The sequence below is a fragment of the Vanacampus margaritifer genome, chromosome 16, assembly GCF_051991255.1.
Source record: "Vanacampus margaritifer isolate UIUO_Vmar chromosome 16, RoL_Vmar_1.0, whole genome shotgun sequence".
In the NCBI taxonomy this organism is placed as follows: domain Eukaryota; kingdom Metazoa; phylum Chordata; class Actinopteri; order Syngnathiformes; family Syngnathidae; genus Vanacampus; species Vanacampus margaritifer.
Genome location: NC_135447.1, coordinates 395,001 through 415,199, shown reverse-complemented (window position 1 = coordinate 415,199; position 20,199 = coordinate 395,001). Strand labels below are relative to the sequence as shown.

General features: G+C 45.0%; 3 protein-coding genes across 17 annotated transcripts in view; 1 reads left to right on the top strand and 2 right to left on the bottom strand.

The window, feature by feature from the left end:
- Positions 1 to 538: 538 nt before the first annotated feature.
- LOC144036050 (tripartite motif-containing protein 3-like) lies at positions 539 to 12,551 on the top strand. 14 transcript variants are annotated; one of them, XR_013288564.1, is made up of 16 exons: positions 539 to 686; positions 1,851 to 2,039; positions 3,485 to 3,614; positions 4,261 to 4,359; positions 4,506 to 4,657; positions 5,333 to 5,615; positions 5,696 to 5,794; positions 5,867 to 6,019; positions 6,306 to 6,687; positions 7,364 to 7,467; positions 7,534 to 7,701; positions 8,616 to 8,784; positions 9,245 to 9,286; positions 9,372 to 9,511; positions 10,384 to 10,454; positions 10,525 to 10,599. XR_013288564.1 is itself a non-coding variant. In XM_077546311.1 (16 exons), the coding sequence occupies exons 2-16, from the start codon at positions 1,903 to 1,905 to the stop codon at positions 11,750 to 11,752; spliced, it is 2,283 nt and encodes a 760-aa protein (XP_077402437.1). In that variant the 5' UTR covers positions 539 to 686; positions 1,851 to 1,902; the 3' UTR covers positions 11,753 to 12,551. The 14 variants fall into 14 exon arrangements, 6 of the variants coding, with proteins under 6 accessions (XP_077402437.1, XP_077402436.1, XP_077402438.1 ...); XR_013288562.1 differs by having other exon boundaries at positions 9,242 to 9,286; XR_013288561.1 differs by having other exon boundaries at positions 8,491 to 8,784.
- trim47 (tripartite motif containing 47) lies at positions 12,192 to 18,567 on the bottom strand. 2 transcript variants are annotated; one of them, XM_077546316.1, is made up of 8 exons: positions 18,263 to 18,567; positions 16,945 to 17,153; positions 16,727 to 16,772; positions 15,386 to 15,481; positions 15,093 to 15,317; positions 14,589 to 14,611; positions 14,256 to 14,482; positions 12,192 to 14,034 (listed from the first exon to the last, which is right to left on the bottom strand). In XM_077546316.1, the coding sequence occupies exons 1-8, from the start codon at positions 18,434 to 18,436 to the stop codon at positions 13,505 to 13,507; spliced, it is 1,530 nt and encodes a 509-aa protein (XP_077402442.1). In that variant the 5' UTR covers positions 18,437 to 18,567; the 3' UTR covers positions 12,192 to 13,504. The 2 variants fall into 2 exon arrangements, with proteins under 2 accessions (XP_077402442.1, XP_077402441.1); XM_077546315.1 differs by having other exon boundaries at positions 14,256 to 14,398; positions 18,263 to 18,566.
- Positions 18,568 to 19,033: 466 nt separating this feature from the next.
- LOC144036621 (FRAS1-related extracellular matrix protein 2-like) overlaps positions 19,034 to 20,199 on the bottom strand; it is a 23,767-nt gene continuing 22,601 nt past the window's right edge. Inside the window, exon 16 of the mRNA XM_077547402.1 lies at positions 19,034 to 20,199. This exon is cut by the window's right edge and continues 428 nt beyond it. Within this exon, the coding sequence (XP_077403528.1) occupies positions 20,091 to 20,199 (109 nt within the window). The 3' untranslated portion in view covers positions 19,034 to 20,090.

Here is a 20,199-nt window from a genome sequence, read left to right as displayed (position 1 = left end):
GCTCAAGCTCGGACCTGGTGGAGTTCACTCAGTTGTTGACCCTAAAAACCAAAATGGCAGACTCCCTGTGTACTTTGGGGTGTCACTTCTTGAGACTTTTTGCTTGGTCTTCTTGCCAAGCAAAGATGTTTGAAATGAAATGTAAATGTCTTTCAAACAAGCATTGTCATGCTAATCATATTCATATTTGTGCGTTCTCTGCGTATGCACGATTTGGTGGCGGCAGCCCGTTTGATGGACGCCGGCGGCGTGAAACGGCGAATTCTGGAAGATCCTGATGTCTGTGGAATGATGCTGAACAACTGACTATTATTGGCTAAATATTCCCATTGATGGCTCCAAGTGGAGGAAGACGAAGGCCCTTTTTCTTCCCCGCGTCCTCTTTTGTGAGTTCAACTTCCTCACAAATTGTTGGTCTGTGACGCAACCTTCCCACTCCTCGCTCCCGTTCCTCGCTTCTCGACCAATCGCAGCGCTTGGAAGGAAGGAGGCGGGGCTTCCAGTGCGTGCAGTACGTGTGTTTGTGTGCGTGCTGTGGTGGGGTGGGAGTCTGAGCGAGTGGTCCGAAGTGGAGGGACGGACTTGCGAGCGCGCGAGTGAGCGAGCAGGCCGACATGCGCGCTCATGTTTTGTCACACGGAGACGGCGACAAACTTCCAAGAATGACGCACTTCACACAGACCGCTGTGAGTACATGTGTGCGCGTGCATGTGCTGCGTGTGTCAGTTCATGACAGATGATGTGTTTACCGTCTTCAGTATTATGAAGTCATGTGTTTTTCGGCATCTGGGCAGCAAAACAGGAAGTAGTAGGATTCCATTTCCGGCTGTCCTTGGCGCGTGTGTTTGTGTGCGTGTACATTATCTGTGTGGCTTATGGCAAATGTTTCAAATGGTTTGATTGTCAAATTGTACATTTGTGTAATTTGGGATGTTTTGGACTAGAAAAGCGGGAAGCTCCTAAGTGGGATTTTTCCGATTTCCCAGCGGTATTGAATGCACCGTAATCTTATTACAACCGCCATTAAGTATTATGAGTGCAATTTGGTCACGTGGCACATAATTTAGCATATTTTAGTTTCACATAGCAGATCTTAGCGTAGCGTCCCGTTTTGTTTTGATGTTTTGAAACTTGTCCCTCCAAATAAACTTATTTTAATGAGCGTCCTGTTCCGTCCGGCTGCTGTTGCTGACAACTACATTGAGGCTAATGTTAGCAACTAGCATGTGCTTGTGTGTCAACAGACGAGCTTTGTTGTTGTTGTTGTTGGACTGATTCTTAATTCGATTTTTGGGCAGCTTGTCATCTGGTATTGGGACTGTTTTATGACTGGGAAAGGGCTGGTGGTTCGTCACAGGCTGACGTCACTTGCTGAGGTCATTTCGCGTGCTTGTGTGTCAAATGACAGCAGGCGGCCATCAAATCCAGCGGCGGCAGATGTGCACACATTTTGGATTAGATGCTGTACCAAAAAAAAAAAAGTCTCCCGGGACGGAAACAAACTGTTTTTTGACGTGTTTTTTTGGGGGGGTTCTTGCCTTGCTTTTTGACTTGGTTTTAAACTTGGTTTTTGACTCTTTTTTTGCCTCATTCTTGCTTCTTTAAACGGGTTCTTTTTTCTTTTTCTTTTTTACTATCTGCTGATTTATTTTTTATTTTTGACTGGTCTTAATTAGATTTGGACTCATTTGGACTTTTTGTTTATTTTCTATGCCTGTGAAAGTTCGCCGTCCTTTTCTGCCGCCTCCTGATCTCTTTAACCCGCGACAACAATGAAGCCTTTTTTTTTTTCCCTAATCAAGGAATGAATCCGTTTTTTCTTTCTGGAACTTTTCTGTCTTTTGTTGCAGGTTTTGAGGCGTCCTGGCCGGCGCCCGTGAGCACTTGTGCGCGGCGGCGTCCATGGCGAAGCGGGAGTCCGGCGAGACCGCCAGTCCGGTGGTGCGTCAGATCGACAAGCAGTTTTTGGTGTGCAGCATCTGTCTGGACCGCTACCGGAACCCCAAAGTCTTGCCCTGTCTGCACACCTTCTGTGAAAGGTAACGCCTCCCTCATTTGCATATTCAAAGTGGCTTCCTTAAAGGTTTCTTGAGTGGTTTTTGAATCGTTTTTGACAACGTTTTGGGCTGGTTCTTGACTTGTTTTGTTTTTTTGGACTTGGTACCTGACATAGTTCTTGTTTTGGTTTATGTTTGTTTTTGCTTGACTTGCTTGTGTTCTCTACTCTAGCCTATTTTTTGACTTGGTTTTTGGATTTGGATCTCAACAGTTTTTGACTTGGTTCATGACTTAATTTTTTAACCTGTTTAATTTTATTTTTTGACTTCATCAAACGTTGCAGCCATGCTCCGTCGCGTGTCAAGATAAAAACTCCAATTGGTCTCAGCTTAGTCCATGTGGTCCATGGTTGTCCAGAATTAAGCTCATGTCCTAATATGGTCATGTTTCCCCTGTTGAACATTGCGTGTGTGTGCGTGTGTGTGATGTTTAATGGGAATGAGAATCCCGAAAGCGGCGTTAATCCTCCCTTCGAGCGAGCGTGCGTCCTGCTGATGTGACCACATTTTTGGCTGTTGGACGTTAGCAAGACGCGATGCTAACTGCGAGCCGTCAAGCGAATGAGGAAACGGGACAGCACAATTCCTACATCCATTTGACTTACTTGAAATTGGATTGGACTGTTTGTCTGTTTGTTTCTTGACTTGATTGTTGCTTCTTTAGGTTTGACACCGTTTTGACATTTATATTTAATCTTAACTGTTTTGTGTACTTGGATTTTGACTGTAAATTGTCTCCTTTTGACTCGCTTCTTAAGTTCTTAATTAGATTTTTGATGCTGTTTATTTGTCTACTTTTTGCTTGCCAGTCCGTTTTTGGCTTGGTATGGACTGGCTTGTATATTTTTGTCTTTTTTTTAAATCGGATTTTTATTTTTATTTTTACTGCGGTTCCCAACTGTTTTTTTTTAAATTTAATTTGATTTAAATTTTTTTTTATTTTTTTAACTTTTTTGTACGGAAGTGTATTGCATTCAAAATCCAGTTTTTCTGACTAATGTTTTGGGTGTGAGCTTTGTTTTTTGTGTGCATTTTTGAATTTTCTGTCACAACAACTCCAATTCCTCACAATTGACCCCCAAAGATGGCGCCATCTTCCAGATGGTGGGCAAGAAGACACCAAACAAGGGCCTAACATCAGCATTCTCTCAGCATTAGCCACCTGTTGAGTAGCCCAACCTCGTCACGTTGGCCCGAATGTGTGTGTGTGTGTGTGTGTGTGTGTGTGTGTGTGTTTACATGTGCAGCTTCGCTGACTGTCCTTTAAATCTTTTCATGGGACAACACGGAAGTAAGGACACTTTGACAGAATGAAAAAATCGTTGCAGTGTGTTTATGTTGGGATGCCTTCAAGAAGACATTTTTTTTTAACTGCCCTTCCATGCACAGCAATACTCAGCAAACGCTCCGTCTGTCCGTCCGTCCAGTTGCCTCCAGAACTACATTCCTCCCGAGTCTCTGACGCTGTCGTGCCCGGTCTGCCGGCAGACGTCCATCCTGCCGGAGAAAGGCGTGTGCGCTCTGCAGAACAACTTCTTCATCACCAACCTGATGGAGGTTTGTCATTTGGCAGCGATACCTCCTGCAGGGTTTATTCGGGCAGCTGATGTAACTCGAGTGCGGTTGTCGGCGGATGTCCCGGAATAGCAGGCTGACATTGGGGGGGGTCAAAGGGGGTCTCAGGCACGCGACACCGGAGCCGCAGTTGACTTAAAGAGAGCCCACGCGTCCACTGATGACATTTCAACCCGCAGAAGCAGGCAGGGTGCAATAGCGCCTCCTTCTGGACCGTTTTAGTACTGACAAAATGCAAATGATGAAGTCAAAGGAAATTCATTGAACAATATTTTGTTATTGTTGTGTTGGGACTTGTTGGCAGTCTTATGCAAATAAGAGTCAAATAAGGAATTTTCGTTTTCCTTTTTGGCATTTCATTTGAATCTAAATAGGCTTAAAAATGTAACCTATGAGCGGTGGCGGAATTTCTCATGCAACCCTCGTATTTTAATAAAGTATGTATTCATTAAAAAAAAAAAACTTCATTTTTTTAATGACTTTTACATTTCATTTATAGAATATTTGTCATGTTCTTTTCGGCACAGTGGCAGAATTTCTTATGCGATTCTTGGAATTGCATTTTTTTTTTTTGCAATGAAACCGTCAAAATTATTGTCATGAAATGGTTGACATGTTTTGCGTGAAGGTCCTCCAACGAGAACCCGAGTGCTCGAGACCCGAGGCCTGCAGCGTCCTGGAGTCGGCGGCGGGGAAACCGCTCAGCTGCCCCAACCACGAGGGGAAGGTGGGTCGGGGGTCAGGGGTGTGGGGGGGGGGCACCTCGGTTAGCAGGTCGTGCACTCGGAGCGACCAATCAGAGGGCAGCTCGCCGGATGAATTTGAAACGCGATTGGAAGGCGGCTGTCAGTTACTCAGTTGCCATTTTTGCAGCTGATGGAGTTCTACTGCGAGTCGTGCGAGACGGCGATGTGCGCGGAGTGCACGGACGGCGAGCACCGCGAACACGTGACCGTGCCGCTGCGCGACGTCGTGGAGCAACACAAGGGGGCGCTCGAGACTCAGCTGGACGCCATCCGCGGCAGGTGAGCCACGTCGGCTTTTGACACTTCCGCTTCGTGACGATCATTTGACATTCGAAGTTAAACGGACGCGGCGCGTTTTGCTAGCTTAGGCTGCATTCGAGGACGGTCGGAAGTCGCACTTTGCCCGCTTTTATGCTCTGCGTTTCCAAAGGGGTCGCCGCTGTAGAGTGACCTCATTTGTAGTCCGAGTTCAAGGCGACGTTCCCGCGCACACTTCCTCTTTTGAAAAGTTCGACCTCAGTTTGAATCGGATGTCGGAGTTTGAATTAATGAAGAAAGCAAGAAAACAAAAGCCTGACCTCCGACCTTCCTCCTAATGCAGCAATATTCTCATTAGCAGACGGGCCATGCCACTGATTAGGTGGGTTTCATGTGACGTCACGATTGTAAAGCCCCCCACAGTCACACTCCATTATTCAGAAAATTAAATGAAGTTTGGCCTTCCAATTTCCTGCAGAGGATGTGAAAGATGTGCACCAGGATAGAAACACAACAAAAGTGTGACTTTTAATTTCCATTTTTTTATGAAAATAAACTTTATATGTAGCTGCGATAAGGAGAACAACATATTTAAAAAATCTGACATTTCTAAAGGATTTGAATGATTGTATTTGAAATTGAAGCGTGGCCGCTGGCCCAGCAAGCAAAAGTCGACAAGTTTGGCGCCCCCCGCAGGTTGCCCCAGCTGACGGCGGCCATGGAGCTGGTGAGCGAGATCTCCCGCCAGCTGAGCGAGCGCAGGAAGGCGGCGGAGGCGGAGATCGGCGCCGCCTTCCTGGAGCTGGAGCGAGCCTTGGAGCACCGCAAGACGGCGCTGCTGGCCGACCTGGACAACATCTGCGGCGCCAAGCAGAAGGTTCTCCAGGCCCAGTTGGCCGACCTCCTCCAAGGCAGGGATCGCATCCAGAGCAGCTGCGGCTTCACCCGGCAAGCGCTGGACCACGGCAGCGCCGCCGAGGTCGGCCGCAGGCGCCGCAACTCCTTCGGCCCGTCGCTTCCCGCAAAGCCCACCGGGACTCTTGTGTGTGTTGTGTTCAGGTTCTGCTGGTCCAGAAGCAAATGAGCGAGCGCATGACGGCGCTGGCCAGACACGACTTTCCGGAGCGGCCGCATCAGAACGCACACCTGGACTGTCAGGTCGGCCGTTTTCGGTCTTGGCCGTTTTCAGGAGGCAAAATCTTCCGCTGATTTGAATATTTTGGCGTTCAGGTGGAAACTGAAGGCCTGCGCCGGTCCATCCAGAATTTGGGCGTTCTGCTGACCACGTCCGCCGTGGCGCACACCTCGGTGGCCACGGGCGAGGGTCTCCGCCACGCCGCCGCCGGCCAGCACCACACCATCACCGTCACCACCAAAGACAAAGTACTCATTTTCAATCGGATATTTTCACATCCTAACTCTAGTTTGGAACCTGAGGTCGCCGCGAGCGTTCTGACCTTTGCATCCATGATCCAAAACCGTCATCACCGCCATAAGTTGTCACCCTACTTTGAAAAACTAGTTTAAGAGCCCAACCGCGGTCTAAAACCGGACAGCAGAGTTAGTTTTGAAATTTGGGTGGGAAAAAAGTAGTGATTATCAGCAGCCGCCACAACAAGACATCGACTTTGACGCCATCTTGTCCAACAATGACTTTTTTTCCCTCCAGGACGGCGAGCTGGTGAGGACCGGCAACGCGCTTTTGAAAGCCGAGCTCACGGCGGCGGCGGACGGCATCCGCGCCGCCGCCCAAGCCCAAGTGACGGACAACAAGAACGGCACCTACGAGGTGGGCTTCACGCTGCGCGGCGAGGGCGAGTACTCGTTGGCGCTCAGCCTGTACGGGCAGCCCGTGCGCGCCAGCCCGTTCCGCCTGCGCGCCGTCAAGCCCCGCCACGCGCAGCCCTCGCCCGACCACGCCAAGCGCCGCGTCAAGTCGCCCGGCGCCGCCAAACACGTCCGCCAGAAGGCGCTCAGGCGGCCGTCCAGCATGCACAGCGCCGCCAAGAAGAAGGAAAACCCCATCGAGGATGAGCTCATCTACAGAATCGGTAAGACGCACGATTCTGTGGCTGCTGAGTGCGCCGGCGCCACAATTATTAGACTTTGGGAATTTTCATTTGAGTTGGTTTTTATTTCATTTGGAGTTTTTCTTTTGTAAATTGAGTTACATTTAATGAGTTATTAGGCTGGTTCGGGTAGTTTTTATTAGTTTTAGTTATTTAAAAAAAGGCTTCGTTTTACTTTATTTCAGTATTAGTTTTTTATGTGTATTACGCAGAGGTGACAAATTCAGATCCAGAAAGTAAAAACCCTGCGACAGTTTGGCTTTAACCTCAGGTGCTAGCTAGCTAGCTAGCTCCCTAGCAGGTAAACAAGCACCATGGGAGCTAGCTAGGGAGCTAGCTAGCTAGCTAGCTAGCACCTGAGGTTAAAGCCAAACTGTGACAGTTTAAATTGGAGGTCATAAAAAAAAAAAAAATTCTGTAAAATGTCACCTTTGGAAAAAAATCTGAGGATTTGGAAATGTCATAATCTTGCAAGAAAATGAAAATTGAAAAAATGTTATATTGTAAAAAAAATCCTCTGACAAAAAGTTTTCATTTTAAAAGAATAGTTCATTTTACGCTTTAAATTTGAGGTGGAATATTACAATATGACTCAATCTATATAATGTAAAAAATGGACCGTATCTGCAAGCTTTTTTTGAATGTGTTGTGTTTCCAGGCTCGCGCGGGCGCGAGCGAGGCGAGTTCACCAACCTGCAGGGCATCTCGGCGTCCGCCAGCGGCCGCGTTGTGGTGGCCGACAGCAACAACCAGTGCATCCAGGTTGCCCTCGCTCGCCTTCATCCTCCTCCTCATCCTCCTCCTGACACCAAACGGTTTCCCGCGCAGATCTTCTCCAACGACGGCCAGTTCAAGATGCGCTTCGGCGTCCGGGGCCGCTCGCCGGGACAACTGCAGCGGCCGACCGGCGTCGCCGTCGACTCCAACGGCGACGTGGTGGTGGCCGATTACGACAATCGCTGGGTCAGCATCTTCTCCCCCGATGGAAAGTTTAAGGTGAGGAGGCGGACCCCGCGAGTGCGAACGCAAGACCGCGGCTGCGGTTTTCCGAGACACGCTCGACTTGCGCGGCTACATCAACATCAGACGGGAAAAAAAAAACACCCACGAGCGCCGTTCCAATGCGGTTAGTGCGAGACCAAACGTGCTTGTTGTTGTCAGAGGCGTCGTTTGCCATCAGGCGAGGCAAGCAGTTGCTGGGGGCCCCTTAGCCGGCAGGGGCCCCCAGAGGGCCAACAGATTTGACACAAAGCGCCAAACCTTCACACGAGCGGCGCATCGATGACAATTTAGCGTCTGATTAAGGCTGATTATTATTATTTTTTTTTTGCGTGTAAATGATCATGAATAAAGTCAAGCTTTTATTTATTTTTAAATATAAGGCATTTTTATTTTTTAAAACTAATTAAAAAACAACGACCAAAGTGTTTTTTTTAACGACCATTCATAGTAATGCATTTTTGTTTTGAACAACCATATAGTATATAAATAAAGATTTTTTTTTACCACTAGTAAGGCATTTTTTTTTGTTTTTAAACGGCCACGTTAGTAAGGAGCCTTTAAAAAAAAAAAAAACATAGAGTAAGGCTTTTTTTTTTTTATAACCGATGCAATTAGTCATTTTATTTTCCTGTTTTCTGGCTCATTTAGAAGAATTCTTGCTAAAGTTAAACTAACTAAAACAAAACCGGCGACTTGAATCAACTCCTTCACTGCCAGCCCAGTTCAAAATGGATCTTTTGACGTCTATATTTTTTATAGGATTTTTATTTATTGACGATGCAGATGTGCAATTTTAAAAGGAGGTACTGCGTATGCTACAAACGACCACCGGGGGGCGCCCCATCCCTTCTCGCTCGGGGCCCCCTGGGAATGTCGCGACCCCACTGCTTGTTATTGCGGCGGCGCAGAACAAGATCGGCTCGGGCCGTCTGCTGGGTCCGAAGGGCGTGGCCGTGGACAAGAACGGACACATCATCACGGCGGACAACAAGGCCTGCTGCGTCTTCATCTTCCAGGCCAACGGAAAGCTGGTCACCAAGTTCGGAGGGCGCGGCGTCGCCGACAGACAATTTGCAGGTGACGACTCGCCCCCGCGGCCGCACACGCGCACGCGCACGCAATCGTTAGGAGACCAAACATGACATCTGCACCCTCACTGCAACGTACCGAGCAAGAAATAAAGAAAGGAATGAAAAGTCACAATATGTCAAAAGTAAGACCGAACAAAGTTGGAATGAAAAGATTTATTTGAAAAAGCTTTTAATTGTTGTTGACAAGAAAAAGACCAAATTATTGGTTAAAACGCAAATTAGAATCTGAAGAGAAAGTCCAATTTTTCAAAGAATACAATCAAGAGTTTGCGATAAAGAGATCAAAGCAAAAACACGTTCTAATGTGCGAAAGTGAAAGCGGTCCATTGTGAAATTCCCGCAAACGTCGTCAAATTGCCAAATTGCCTCGTTTGCAATCTGGTCTGATGTTGTTGTTTTCTTTTGTGTTTTGTGTTGTTGCACGTTTTCTTTTTTCCACTCAGCAGACAAACTGCTTCCAAACGTAAATAAGTCGGCTTCGGTGTTCAGTAAGTACTTTTGCTGTCCGACTTTGCACTTCCTCTTCCTCCTTGTTGACCCGCCTCCTCCTTGTCTTCACTTCCTGGTGATCAGTGTGTTGTGCTCCAAACTAACCACTAGAGGGGGCTGGTTAGTCCCCGTGCTAGTGCATGACCCGTCCAGCAAGTTTCCACCAAACGCTCGCTCGTCAGAAAAGAGGAGACATTTTGAGCCCAAAAAGCGCATTCGTTCAGGTAGGATGGAAAAGTAGTGATTTGGCGCCATCTTATGACGTTAGTGCTTTGCCGCCGCCTTGTCAAAATATTGTCACAAGCGTCTGAAATTTATAATCAAGGTGATAAAGGAAAATGAGCCCTAATTGCTTATCATGAACTTACAAAGGACGGAACAAAGTTTTGTCATTTTACAGGTGAAAAATCATTTTCACGCAAAAGTTGCAGCTTTGACAAGATCAAGGAAGATCACAAATAACTTCAATCAAATAAAAAGTCATATTCATTTGAGGGGGAAATTCATTATTTCATACTTACATTTAAATTCAGAAAAAACAAATCACAATTTACAAGAGTAAAAATCTGCAAAAAAAACTCAGATTTTCATTTTCTCAAAGAAAAAATAAAGTTCAAATAAGAACATTGTTGTAAAATGAGAAGTTATTTTTAATGAGCATAGCAAGAAGTATATAAAATATAATTCACAAGAATAATTTGTTTTAAAAAAAGCATTTGTAATTGTCCACTTTCAAATGAAAAACTGTATTTACAAAAACGGAGCATTTATGAGAATAAATTATATTAGGAGAAAAAAAAAGCCAGAATTTCATAAATATTCCTAGAAAAAAAACAACCTGTCGTTCCGCAACAATAAAGTGTCCGTAATACAAGAAAAGATTTTAGGAGAATAAAGTTAGAATTTTTGGGCAAATCTTATCATTGACGAGACGTTTTAAAGACGTGAAAAGATGCGATTGTTTGTCGACGGCAAAGCGCGCGCGTCGCTTGGTGGAACGGCGACCCAGAAAAGGACCCGCGTGACCTTTGCTCTTTCCAAGCCAACCAAAGACGAGACGCGGGTCGGGCCGAGCTGACTTGTGTGCCGCCGGCAGGTCCTCACTTCGTGGCCGTCGACAACAAGAACCAAATCGTCGTCACCGACTTCCACAACCACTCGGTCAAGGTACGAGCCCGCCCGTCTCCGGAAGCCGCCCCTTTTTCCCGCTGGCTTGACTCGCTGCCACCTGTCGCAGGTGTACAGCGCCGACGGCGAGTTCCTCTTCAAGTTCGGCTCTCACGGCGAAGGCAACGGACAATTCAACGCGCCCACCGGCGTCGCCGTGGACGCCAACGGCGACATCATCGTCGCCGACTGGGGCAACAGCAGGATACAGGTCGCCAAAAAAGCAGCAACCGCCGCAAATGCACTCCTTCGTCGCCATTGAGCGCTCCAGGCCTCAACATTGTTTTGGATTTCAAAGTCAATCCATTCAAATTTGTCTGATACACAAAAATGTTGTCATTTGATAGTGTTGGAAGAAGTTCTTTTCCTCCGCGTGTTTGTTTCCTTTCGGGTAGTGAGAATGTTGGTTATCCGAATACAGGCTGGAGATCGATGAACAGTTCCTTCGAAGCTTTCATTTCGACAGAATATTCCGGGCACAAGTGAGTTACAGACAAAGGCTGTAGCTTCTCACAAGTGCCAAGACCATGCATATAAGTAAATAACCATGTATAATATAGTAAGGCTTTTTTTTTTTAAACAATGTATAGGAAGATGTTGTAGGAAAGATTTTATTTAAAAAAAAACAAAATTAAAATAAAACCATTTACTTAAAAGAAAATGACCATATATGACTTTTAATATAAAAAGACAAATGTATAGTAATGCTTTTATTATTTCTTCTTTTTTTTTTAGGTTACCATGTATAGCAAGACATACATTTAAAAAATAGCCACATATAGTCCGGCATTTGTTAAAACAAAAACAAAAACATGTACCGTAATAGATGACCATGTTTTATGTAAAAATCAATTAAAAATGGGCAAATCGAGGGAGGGAAGTAACGTGACATCACACTCAATAATTGGAGGGTAAAAAGTCATTTAAGTGTGAAAATGTCAAAATACTGAATATATGTGAAAACAGTCCAAAAAATAAAAACTTTCAAATTTTGTGTGCAAGTTGTCATTCTAAAAACAATTTCATGTGAAAAAATTGTAATATAAAGCAAAATAAAATGTTGGTGTCATTTCAAATGCAAAAAGTCATCCAAAGTATCCCGATTCCAAACAATTGCGCCAACGGTATTGTTTTGTCGCCATCAGGTTTTCGACAGCACGGGCTCCTTCCTGTCGTACATCAACACGTCGGCCGACCCGCTTTACGGCCCGCAAGGTCTGGCGCTGACCTCGGACGGACACGTGGCCGTCGCCGACTCGGGGAACCACTGCTTCAAGGTCTACCGGTACCTGCAGTAGCACCCGGCACCGCCCATGGACTCCACACGTACGCCTCGCGTCACTCAAAACACATCCAAGAGATATTTAAAAAAAAAAAAAAAAAAAATTCTAATGATCAGTTTGACCTCAGTCAACATTAGTTTTTTTTTTACATGATGAGGAAGAAAGCTGGAATAAATATGAATCAGTAAAAAGTATTACTCTTACAAGATATTAAGTTAGAATTCAAATTTGTGAAAACACTGGATGGAATTTCGTATGAAATGTTCAAAATGCAATAACAAAACATAAAAAAAAAAATCCGTTATGTGAAAACTGTATTTGAAGGAAAAAGTCCAAATTTTGGATAAAATGCTTGCTTGATCAAAAAGGTACTTTTTGATCACCCAAAAATGTACATCATTTAATTTAGCGCTTGTAGCTCCTCCCTAATTTTGCCAAATCATTGAAAGCAAACTCCTTCTGCCAAAACATTTATTGCGTTGTCCAACACTGTACATCATATCATAGTAATATTTTGTGTAAATGGACGTGTATCGTTCCGTTTGTGTTTTTGCGTGAATGAAACGGAAGCTGTCACCAAACATGACTAATAAAGTTTCATTGTAAATATTACAAATATTGTCAAACAAGACATTTTCTTTTCCGTTTAATCTAAAAAAAAAAAAAAAAAAATCCCGGCAACAAGAGAGATCTTCAATATATTCAGCATTTCGCCGCCATTGAACATAAAAACCTCAAAAGTCGTCATTTGGTCAATTTTGTATTGTTTTTTTTTATCCACATAAATGGTGAGTCTAAACGTGTGGTTGGTGGACCAAGAGTGGAGGTCCAAGGTTTCGGACCCATGCCAGCAATATTTAGCATATTGGAAAGCACAAATCATACACAAACAAAAATGCTTACAATTAAGAAAAAACGCTTTTACAAAAAAATTAATAACAACAACAGTACTCCAATATCATCTTAACTCCAGTGGACAAAAAAATGGTGACGTTTTAACACTCACAAAAGACGATGAAGGAAAAAACACAAAAAAAAAACAGTTGCATGTAAAAAAATGAAAATTAACTACTGTGTGATGATGCCAATTTGAGGAAACAATTTTAAAAAACAAAGTATGTTTAAAAATAAAAAAAATGACTGCGGCTCATTGTAAAACGACAACATATTTTTTTTAATGCTTAAAATCATTCAATCATTTGCTCCTAAAAACGTTGAAATATCCCATTTTTTATTATGCTTTTAATGCAGCTTCTGACCTGAAGAGGTTGCTTCAGGCAATGGTAGTTTTTACAAAAATGGCCAGCAGGTGGCTGCAGAGTATAAGAGACCAACCAGGGTCATGTTGCAAAAAAGCTCATGTGCCCACAGTTCTGAACAGATTTGTGGATAACGATGAAACTTTTGCAAAACAAAAACAGATAGAAAAATACTTTTTTGTTTGTCCTGATAAAAGAAGAGACGCAAATCTTTCTTTCGGCAGCTTCCATGTTTTCATAGCAATGGAACAGAATATTGTGCGGGCAAAATCAGTCCAAATCCAGTCAAACAGCCGGGAGCGAAGGGGGTTGCTTCAGTCAAAATGGCTGCAAGTCAATGAGTCGCAACATGAGAAAAGCGTGAATTGGATTTTTACAATAAAACATAAAAGCTGCTCATTAAAACCATGACAAGCCGAAGACTGTGAATTGCAACACAATTTGAAATCCAATTTTTTTTTTGGTTGAGGATCGAGAAGCATCTTGCGGTCGGTCGGTCGGTCGGCCGTCAGTAGTAGTGGCAGATGCAGAGGCGGCTGCCCGGGTCGTTCTTGCCGGGACTGAAGAAGGGCGAGACGGGCTCCATGAAGCAGGTGTCGAACATGTAGAGGCGCTTCATGGTGACGGCGTCGTAGAAGCTGAGGCGGCCGCGGTCGTAGTCCAGGAAGACGCCCACGCGCGGCGAGTTCCAGTAGTCGGCCACCGGCACGCGGCCGTCCTCGCCGTTGGCGTACAGGCGGTCCTGCAGGCACAGGCTCCAGTAGCCGGCCGACGGCAGCAGGCTGACGAAGCCCTTGCGGTTGCTGCCCTCTGTGGTGACCCCGAGGTACCACACGCCCTTGTCGCGCACGTCCACCTCCCAGTAGTGCTGCCCGCCGCAGTACTGCGCCGTGGCCAGCGCGCCGCAGAAGCGCGTGAAGCGCACCGGCAGGTCGGGCTCCTGGCTGCGGGTCGGCACCTCCTCCACCTTGGTGTCGAAGTCCGAGATCTGCAGGTTGGGGTGCGCCGTGTCCGGGTCCAGCGTCAGGTTCTGCGGCACTGCGGGACGTGCTTTTGTTACGTCGCGGCTTTTCAAGCCGGACCGATTAAAGCGATCGTCAACCATCATTCATTCGAATACAAATAGACTTTCAAGTGCTACTATACGATCGGGTTTTTCGTTCCCCAAAAGGATCGAGCGCCGACATGATCTAGCGTTGGACTGTCTGGGATAACATTAGCTTTAGCATTCCGAAACATCGCTCGCGCTAGCGACTGACTTGTGTGCAGAACGTGCATCATCTTCTTCCACATGATGAGCTGGAACGGCCCCGAGAAGTCCACGAACTCGGTGGGACTGTCGACGGGCGTCGCCTCGCCGTACTTCTTGTAGCAATTATCGGCCGGTTGTAAGCCTGGCAACCTCGGCGAAGAAAAAGGAAGGTTATTTTGGGCTCCTCGGCACGCCAGGGTGGGCGTCAGGTTCAATTCCTGATTATTCTGTGACCTAACAATGAATGATGAAACGCGTCAGCCATGTTGCATTCATTGAAGTATGGCGAAGGTTTCATTTGTCACGTTCTAACGGTTAGCGAGAAACACGAAAAACTTACTTCTTGAAGATCTCGACCAGGCTCTGATGGAAGACACAAAAACAGGCCATGTTGAAAATACTCCCGTTGTTGACATGATGAAATTCAAGTTTGCCTTATTTAAAAACACATCTGACTTATCCAGTAGGTGGCGCTACACTGCAGCCTATTTACACACAAACAGACCCATGGCTGGTCGCCAAGGACATCGCCTTGGAATGCGCAAATGGCGCGATGCTGCTCGGCGGGGTTGTGGCCGTGAGGGGAACTGCAGTACGACACTGTACCGTAATGTATGATGTGGCGCGCACTTAAATATCAACTTGCTCGCAAAATGCAGCTTTTATGGACATTAGTCGGCTTTTGTTTGTCTGTTCGTAACTCAGACCTGCATACGTCAATTCCACTTGATAAATTAAATGAGTGTGGTCATTTTTGCCAGGACAAAAATCGGAATTGATATTTACACACACACAAAAAAAGAAGAAGTCAAATGTGTGAATTTGCGGCGAACCAAGCAACGACCTGGAAGCTGGTGTCGCCGTTGACGTGCTGGTTGATGTCGGCGATGTACTTGGCCACGTCGGCCGCCTCGGCGCGGACGCTCTCCAGGTTTTCGTCCAGCACGGCCACGGCCGCCGCCTCCTCGGCGTCCAGGCTGTCCAGCAGCGCGTCTCGCTCGTCCAGCAGGAACTGAACCAGCGCGCCCACGTCCGCCTCCACCTTCTCCTTCAGTCGCTGCTTCTTCATCTGCAAGCGCAACGCACGCACGTTTGCTGCGCCGCTTTCGTGACGTTGGCGTCCGGACGGGGGCGTACCCTGACATCGTTTTTGGTGCGCTCGTCGGCGGAGATGACTTTGGCGTACTGCGACTTGTAATTGTTGAGCGGCCTCAGACGCAGTCTCAACTCCAGCTGAGACAAAAACACAACAAGGACGTAAATGCAAAGCCAAGTTAGATGGCGCCAAATCACTTTTTTTCCCCTTCGCTCTCCTCCTCCTAGTTAGGACGACGTGTGCAGCCCACACGTCTATTCTCAGGCTAGCTCTTTCCATCCAACCATTTTGATTCCAATTTTCCAGAAATGCAAAAATAAAACTGAATGCAAACGCCAGAAATCCCCAAAAGCAGGGATGAGATTTGACCAAAGTCAAATTATCTGAAAATTTAGCCGGGGGTCGCATATCAACATATTGAAACCTGAAAAGTGCAAACATGATCATTATTACGTTATAACATTTTCCAAAAAAAGGGGAAAACGGTCAAATTAATTTGAAAAGTTTACCACCAACCTCAAAATTCACGACTCCATCAGCAACTGGTGCAAGTTGCTGGCGTGGATCTCGTCTCTCTATTACCGATTGTGATGTCAATGAGGGACGGAGGCCGTAAAGTTTTGGAGTTTTCGTTTGGGCACCGAAACTTCCAGCGATGGAATCATTTGTTGTTCTTGACTGGAGTTCTTTCACGTGTTTTTTGCGTGACTTTCAAGAGCTTTGAAAGTCACGCACCAAAATCAACAGCGCTTTCCCGGCACGATCGATCTTACGAATAAAGTCACTGAACAAATTCGTCGCAGTCTTCTTTCCAACATTTGTAGGAAAATCCTTCTCTAACCAGTCCCATCCAAACTTGTTTTTTACGATCTTGTCAATTTCCTTAACTCGCCGAGCGTCTTTGCGTTCGATCACGGACATCTTTCTTTTAACAACCGGCAAAAACGTGTGAGAAATGAACAATGGCATCATAACTCCTAAGCGCGTTTATTGGTCAACACGGAGACTTCAGCCAATCGCAAGATCCGTTTCACTTCAGTTACGGAAACACTCAAATGGAATGCGGTAGAGACGAAATCGGATTTTTTACATTTTTATTTTTGGAGATAAAAAAAGCGGAATTCCGCGAATTAGCGGAAAAATCACATCCCTGCAAAAGGGCCCACAAGTTTTTAAACTTAGTGGGGGTGGATTTTGAAGTCTATTGAAAAAAGCAAAATGCTCATTTTGGCCAACAAAGAAGCCGCTTTAGAGAGATGATGTCACAAAATGGCAGCCTACAAAGTCGCTGTTGACTAAATTGGTCAAGTGTTGGAAAGATGGAGCAAAATGTCATCTTTGGGATTCAGTCCAATTAAAGAACTTTGAAAACCAAACTTTACCTTCATTCCATGAACAACTTCTGAGATGGGCGCCACTTCGTGATATCTGAAAGACAAAATGGCGGCCGCCACTTTACATACGATACTCCACAAGTCTTCTCCAGCCACCTCACATTTGCATGTTTTTTCTTCGAGCCACGGAAACGTTTCCCGTGCCACGTTAACGCGTTAAGACGTTTGCACGCCTCGTTAAGGCGGCGAGTCGTGCGTCAGGTCACCTGTGCGTGCGCGACTCGCGGCACACCACGCAGATGGGCCTCTTGTCCGCCTGGCAGTACAACTTGAGCTCTTCGCCGTGCAGCTCGCACTTGCCGTCCATCTTGACCGGCTTTGCGGGGGTCAGACTCAAACCCAAGTCCAGGTCTTCCATCTTGGCCACCAGGTTCTGCACCAGGTAGTTCTTGGTGAAGGTCCTCTTGTTGAACACCTGGAGGGAATTTTTAGATTTGAATTTGAAATGTGATGCATGAAGAACGCAACCTGCTGCGGATGTGCGTCCATTTTGATATCCGTCCTTGAACAGGCAGTGAGTTCTCATCTGCCTCGTGCCAGCAGCACCTTCTTCCCAAAACAGACATCTTGGCTTTGTCTCACAACAAAATGAGACGGGAACAAGGTCGACATTCTTATGCCTCGATCAAACGATCAAATGCGAATAAACGCACAAGGAGTTCCATAAAAGGCCGATTGATTTCTAGGTCACGCTTCCTACACAACGTGCTTTACTTTGTGTAAGAAATGTAAATATATATGCTAAATGACGCGCCATGTTTGAACTTTAGTCTCCATCACAAAGTGAGTGCGAATTGGCCTAACATTGACTAGTGAAAGATTACCTTCATCTTTGTTATCTTGTGCGTGTTCATATAAATCAAAGATGAGATTCTTGTGAAGAGGGTCCTTGCAAGGTTGATTTATTACAGAGATCTCTGGTCACACAATTGCATATCACCCAAGCAGTGTCATCCAAGATGTGTGTCCCTCCCCCCAGGAGACACAGCCCTTTTATTACATTCAGAGTTTGTACAGAAAAACGCCTCTCTCCTCCCATCAAATACGAAAATCAGATTACATTCTCTCAGTATGCTCGATTGAACTTTCTTTCACATTTAGACAAAACAGGGAATTTAGACAAAACAAGATAACAGATAGGTTAAGGTCAAGTTATATTGAGTTTAACATTATTGACACCTGCATCTACAAATCTATAACTAAATTCAGAATGGTTAAAATTGAAAATAAAGAATTAAAAATGTTAACATTTCCCTGGCGACCAATCGGCTGTTTGTCTACAAGCGCTGGCTGGCGACCAGTCTTAGCGTTGACGCACAACTCAACTGTTTGCGACGAACGCTTTTTTTTTTCAGCGAGAACGCACGCACGCAACGTCTCGAAAGGAAGGCAATTCTTTGGAGATGCTAACTTTAGCTTACGCCAGCTAGCATATCGAGACAAACAAAGCGAAAGACATCGTGAATGTTACCACGACGCAGCGCCATAACAACAAAGAGCACCACAAAAGAAAGCAACGTTTACCGTTCGACATTGCGGGCACTGGTAGCCGTAATCTGCGCCATTTTCGTCCCAGTGCATGCAGATGCAGAAGCGGCAGAAATTGTGTCCGCACTTGAGGATGACCGCGTCCTTGAAGAAGTCCAGGCAGATGGCGCAGGTGAGCTCCTTCCTCACTTCGTCGTTGGACGTGGCCATGTTGTCTTTCTTTCTTTCGCTCGCTCGCTCGCTCGTTCGTTCGTTACTTGCCGGCCAGGCAACTACAAGCAACGGCCGTGCGAAATACACAAACACAGCCGACACCGGAAGCCGGAAGCCAGAAGAGAAGCGCGCCGGAAAAGGGCCGGGGACATTGATGTGACGCCATTTCGCGTTCGGCCAATCACAAGCCGGGTGGGTGGTGCCAAAGACGCAACGGGGAGGAGTGTCGTGTGAGAAATAATTGAAGCTTTAAAATGATTGTTATTATTGGATTTAAAGACAGAAAGACCGTTTTTTCCCCCGTTCGTAATCGTTTTATGTAAAATGTTATGCTTATTTTATGTATACAGTGTTTTCTTCTTGTAATGACCCCAATATATATATATATATATATATTGTATTTTGCCTATCCATTGTTGAGGCGCAATTATTAATAACACATTTTTTGTGTACTTTTATAGACAATTATAAAATCAGAAAAATAATCTTTAAATAGGAAATTATAAAAAATGGTATGCTTTTCAAGAGACTTAAAAAGAAAACAACTTTTCATGTGGACTTGAAGTAGTGCAATGACAACATCCTCCAAGCGAAGCGTCCATATTTAATCTGTTGAATACATTTTTTTTTTAAACACATTCATATAAAAACACAAAGTGAATTTGAAGTTTGATTGTGGCTTGTACGCGGGGATCGTGAGTGGCCAAGACGTCAACATTACATTGCATAGCTTGGATTTGCATGGGCGGGAGTGGCGGGAAATATGCAAATGAGCCTTCCCGTAGCAATTAGGATCACTAAGATGTCAACAAACATTATGATGATCGAAGTTCTATATGCTTATAATGTTGACAATAATTGTACAGCAGCTTCTTCTTCACAAGTCGACACAAGAACAAGAAAAAAGACACATTCGGAAAACACAATTCGTTTGAAATGTGACACACAAAATGTAAACAAGAGATTGAATGAACCAATACATGTTGTTTTTGATCTTACATCTTGCAATAAATGCAGTCCATGTGGCATATTGCCATTTTTCAAACAATTTGTTTTAAAATTCCACCACTGGCTAATTCCAGCTAATTATAATGAAGTCATATTTTTCAAAAAGTGTTCCTGATTTAAAAAGATTGTTTTCTACTCTACCAGTTAAAAGTTTACAGAAACATATACTTTTTGAAAAATATGGTTTGGATTTTTTATAATATTCCAACTTTCTGTTTTGAAAATGTATTTCCATGAAACTTCAAATTGAATATTATTTCATATGAACTTCACATTTAATATCATTCCAACTTCTTGTCATGTAAAAAATACCACATTTTACAGAAAGCAACTTTCTCCTTGAAATTTTGACTTCCGCTTTTTAAATTGCTGTTTTTAATCGTTTTCTTAATGTTGACAATGTAATATTACAAGTTTTCCATATAAAATAAGGCCTTTAATCTCGTCTTTTACTTGAAAAAAACGATTCAGATTTATTTGGACTGAAATTGATTTTTTGATTTTTGCATCTTGCAAAAAGAGATTGATTGTCATCGTATAATGATGAGGTTTCCCCTTAAGGGGCGTGGTCCTCGGACCACCGGATCGCACTGTAGAAAATCCCTCTATGAAGTACGAAAAGATGCCATTTTTTGGATGCGGGTCAAACCTCGGCGCCGTCGTGGCAACGCTGCATCCTGACCACCAAGATGGGCTCCGAGCTCAGCGAGCCTTTGACGACTTCCCGAACGCCGCCCCGCCATCCTGGTTCC

What these genes read in the sequence shown, in the direction of transcription:
- trim47 (XM_077546316.1), bottom strand. Translation starts at nt 18,436, where the DNA reads ATGGCCACGTCCAACGACGAAGTGAGGAAGGAGCTCACCTGCGCCATC. An exon ending in CGCGAGTCGCGCACGCACAG is followed by an intron (nt 16,773 to 16,944) that starts GTGACCTGACGC and finishes TTTGTCTTTCAG; the next exon opens with ATATCACGAAGTGGCGCCCA. An exon ending in GATGCACGTTCTGCACACAA is followed by an intron (nt 14,035 to 14,255) that starts GTCAGTCGCTAG and finishes CACGTCCCGCAG; the next exon opens with TGCCGCAGAACCTGACGCTG.
- LOC144036050 (XM_077546308.1), top strand. Translation starts at nt 1,903, where the DNA reads ATGGCGAAGCGGGAGTCCGGCGAGACCGCCAGTCCGGTGGTGCGTCAG. An exon ending in CTGGACGCCATCCGCGGCAG is followed by an intron (nt 4,658 to 5,332) that starts GTGAGCCACGTC and finishes CGCCCCCCGCAG; the next exon opens with GTTGCCCCAGCTGACGGCGG. An exon ending in GCAACAACCAGTGCATCCAG is followed by an intron (nt 7,468 to 7,533) that starts GTTGCCCTCGCT and finishes TTTCCCGCGCAG; the next exon opens with ATCTTCTCCAACGACGGCCA.